General features: G+C 65.9%; 1 protein-coding gene across 1 annotated transcript; it reads right to left on the bottom strand.

Moving 5' to 3' along the window:
• Nucleotides 1-1,060: 1,060 nt before the first annotated feature.
• LOC141040897 (uncharacterized) lies at nucleotides 1,061-2,708 on the bottom strand. The gene is made up of 4 exons (XM_073507012.1): nucleotides 2,547-2,708; nucleotides 2,187-2,474; nucleotides 1,789-2,072; nucleotides 1,061-1,097 (listed from the first exon to the last, which is right to left on the bottom strand). Exons 1-4 carry the CDS (start codon nucleotides 2,706-2,708, stop codon nucleotides 1,061-1,063), a joined length of 771 nt encoding a protein of 256 aa, XP_073363113.1.
• Nucleotides 2,709-3,230: the final 522 nt, after the last annotated feature.

Raw genomic sequence — 3,230 nt, 5'->3', positions numbered from 1 at the left:
CGGTCGTGGGACGGCTTTGGGGATGCTGACGCGAGCCGCCGATGTAGCGGTGCCGGGTGGAGGAGGCGGCAGCGCGGCCGGGGCAGGGTCGTCTCGGGGGGCGGTGGTAGCGCGGCGCCCGCACGGGAAGGACAGCGTTCCGCCACGGGCTCCAACCGCGAAACGCGCGGCGGGCCCGGCTGGAGGTGCGAAGCCGCCCGCCAAGAGGAGGCGCCGCGCTCCACCGGAGAGGGCGGCAAGGCCCGCCGTTCTGGTGGTGCCGGGGTAAGTGACCCTTTTTGTTCGAGCCAAATTGCTGAGCGGCTCCGCTCGACTCGGCGTAATTGTTTTTGTCTTGTGCTTCAGGTCGCCGATCTCGCTGGCGATGGGGGCGGCGGATGCCGCGTACGCCAAGGCTTCCGTGTTCAGGAGCAGCCGATCCGGCACCGTTGACCGGGACGAGGAGGAGGCGCCAGTGGACCCGGACCTTGGTCTGGACCCGGCCGATGCCGAGGGCTTTGGCTTGGCGGGACCAGAACCGGGCCCAGGCGGAGCCGGAGGCGGCGTCGACCTAGGCCTGGGTCAGCGCCGCGACGGCGTGGGCGGAAGCTGGCGAGGGGCTGGCGTGGCCGGAGATGCCGGCGGGGACGATGGCGGCGACGACGGTCTTCGCGCCAGTGTCGGGAAGGTAGCACGGCCAAGGCAGCCGTGCGGACGCGATGGACCTAGACCGGGAGGTCGTGGTTGTCGAGGACGGCACCCCGCCACGAACCGACATGGTCGAGCGGGAAGGGGCCGATGGAGGCGATGGCGATGCCATCTTGGAGGAGGCGGTGCAGGCGGCGCCGGAGGGGGCGTCCCGGACGCCGGCGAGCGAGGCGCCGCCGGTGGTGGTGGAGCCTCAAGCCGCTCCGCCAATCGAGCCGGCGTCGGTGCCGGAGAGGGTGCCGGAGAAGTCGCCGGCTTCAGGGGAGGCGGCCGGTGGAGAGCACGCCCTGGAAATCAGGTGCGGAGGGCGCCGGGTCGCCGAGCCGCGACCGTCACGGAGCGGGAGCAGCGAGGTCCCCTTCGGTCCTCCGAGCTAGGAGGAGGCGGCGATGGCCGCCGTGACCCGCCGCCTGCAGGGCGGACGGACCGTATTCAGGCCTTCGCCCAGGCCGAGGTCTAGGCGACGCAGGAGCTGGAGCGTGCCGTCTTTGTAAGTTTTCGTTTGCGTTCTGCTTTTGTTTTCATCATTTTCTCCTTTGTGGGGGTGCGCCAGCGCACCCACTAGGTGTAGCCTCCGAGATTCGGGCCAACTGCTTTTCTTTGTGGGGACTCGACGCAGCGTTCGAACACGCTGGTGGAGCTGCGCTTGACGAGCTCATTGTTGATGATGATGTAGGCAGACGCTCGGCGCTGACTTGTCGGGCTTCGGTCTCATCCATGGGAAGGACCCCGTTTTCCAGGAACTCCGAGATGGGCAGGGCCCAGGATGGTGCCGCGACCCCGGCGAGGACGGCCATCACGACGTGTTCCGGGGTGGCAGCCCCCAAGCCGGGTTCAGCGGCCCCAGGGCCGGGTTGGGGTGTGGTTGGCCGGGCTGGAGCTGTCCCCGAGCCGAGTTGAGGCGCGGCCGGGTCGGTCGGAGTAGTCCGTGGGCAGGGTTGAGGCGCAGCCGGGTCAGTTGGAGCAGTCCCCGGGCCGGGTTGAGGCGCGGCCGGGTCGGTTGGAGCAGTCCCCGGGCCGGGTTGAGCCGCGGCCGGGTCGGTTGGAGCAGTCCCCGGGCCGGGTTGAGGCGCGGCCGGGTCGTCTAGGGCGTGGATGGACTCGGAGTCCGGAGATGGCTTGATGGACGGCTTGTGCAGATGCTCGAGGGAGACGCCGAACGGAACGGACTGCCGAGATGAGGCGATCTTGGCGAGCGTGTCGGCCGCTTCATTCTCTGCGCGCGGGACGTGGCGGAACTCGCAGCCCGCAAAGAATCCGGATAGCTTCTGGACGAGGAAGCGGTAGCTCGCCATGTTGGAGTCATGGGCGTCCCACTCGCCGGAGCTCTGCTGTACCACCAGGTCCGAGTCGCCGTAGCATATGATGCGCTGGATGCCGAGTTCCTTGGCAAGCCGGAGGCCGTGCACAAGGGCTTCGTACTCGGCGACGTTGTTGGAGGCGGCGAAGTGGATCTGCAGCTCGTACTTCAGTCGGTCGCCCTTGGGGGAGGACAGCACGATGCCGGCCCCTAGGCCGAGTCGCATCTTCGAACTGTCGAAGTGCATGCACCAGTGCATCGAGTCCGGCGGCGGCGACAGGTACTGGGTCTCGGTCCAGTCGACAAGGAAGTCGGCCAAGGCATGGGACTTGATCGTGGTGCGGGGCTCGTAGAGGATGGTGTGGCCGGCCAGCTCGAGTGCCCACTTGGCGACCCGGCTAGAGGCATCCCGGCACCCGATGATCTCGCCGAGAGGGGCCGTGCTGACCACGGTGATGACATGCTCTTGGAAGTACTGTTTTAGCTTCTTGGCGGTGAAGTACACGCCGTAACACATTTTCTGGTAGTGCGGGTAGTTCTGCTTCGAGGCGGAGAGCACCTTGATCTGGTAGTAGACGGGACGCTGGACGGCTTGGACCTTGTCCTTCTCTGGTCGCTCGACCACCATCACCGTGCTGACCGACCGCGAGGTCACGGCGATATAGAGCAACAGCGGCTCCTTCTCGGCCGGTGTGGCCAGGACTGGTGCGGTGGAGAGCATGCGCTTGAGATCTCGGAAAGCTTCGTCCGCCTGGTCGTTCCACTCGAACGGCGTCGTCTTCTTCATCAGCTGATACAGGGGCAAGGCCCTCTCGCCCAGTCGGCTGAGAAACCGGCTGACCGAGGCCAAGCACACGGTGAATTTCTGGATATCGCGCAGCCGAGCCGGCTTGCGCATGCGCTCGGTGGCCTTGATCTTCTCCGGGTTTGCCTCAATGCCGTGCTCTGAGATGAGGAAGCCGAGTAGCTTTCCGGTCGGGACTCCGAAAACTCATTTCTCCGGGTTGAGCTTGACCTTGTACTCGCACAGGTTGGCGAAGGTTTCCTTCAAATCGTCGAGGAGCCTGAGGTGCTGCTTGGTCTTCACCACGATGTCGTCCACGTAGACGTGGATGTTGCTGCCGAGTTGCGGCAGCAAGCATTTTTGCATGCAGCGCTGGAAAGTGGCGCCGGCATTCTTTAAGCCGAACGACATGGTGATGTGGCAATACGCCCCGAAGGGCGTGATGTAGGATGTCTTCAA

Source organism: Aegilops tauschii, chromosome 2, assembly GCF_002575655.3.
Source record: "Aegilops tauschii subsp. strangulata cultivar AL8/78 chromosome 2, Aet v6.0, whole genome shotgun sequence".
Lineage (NCBI taxonomy): Eukaryota > Viridiplantae > Streptophyta > Magnoliopsida > Poales > Poaceae > Aegilops > Aegilops tauschii.
This window is presented reverse-complemented; position numbering and strand designations above follow the sequence as displayed.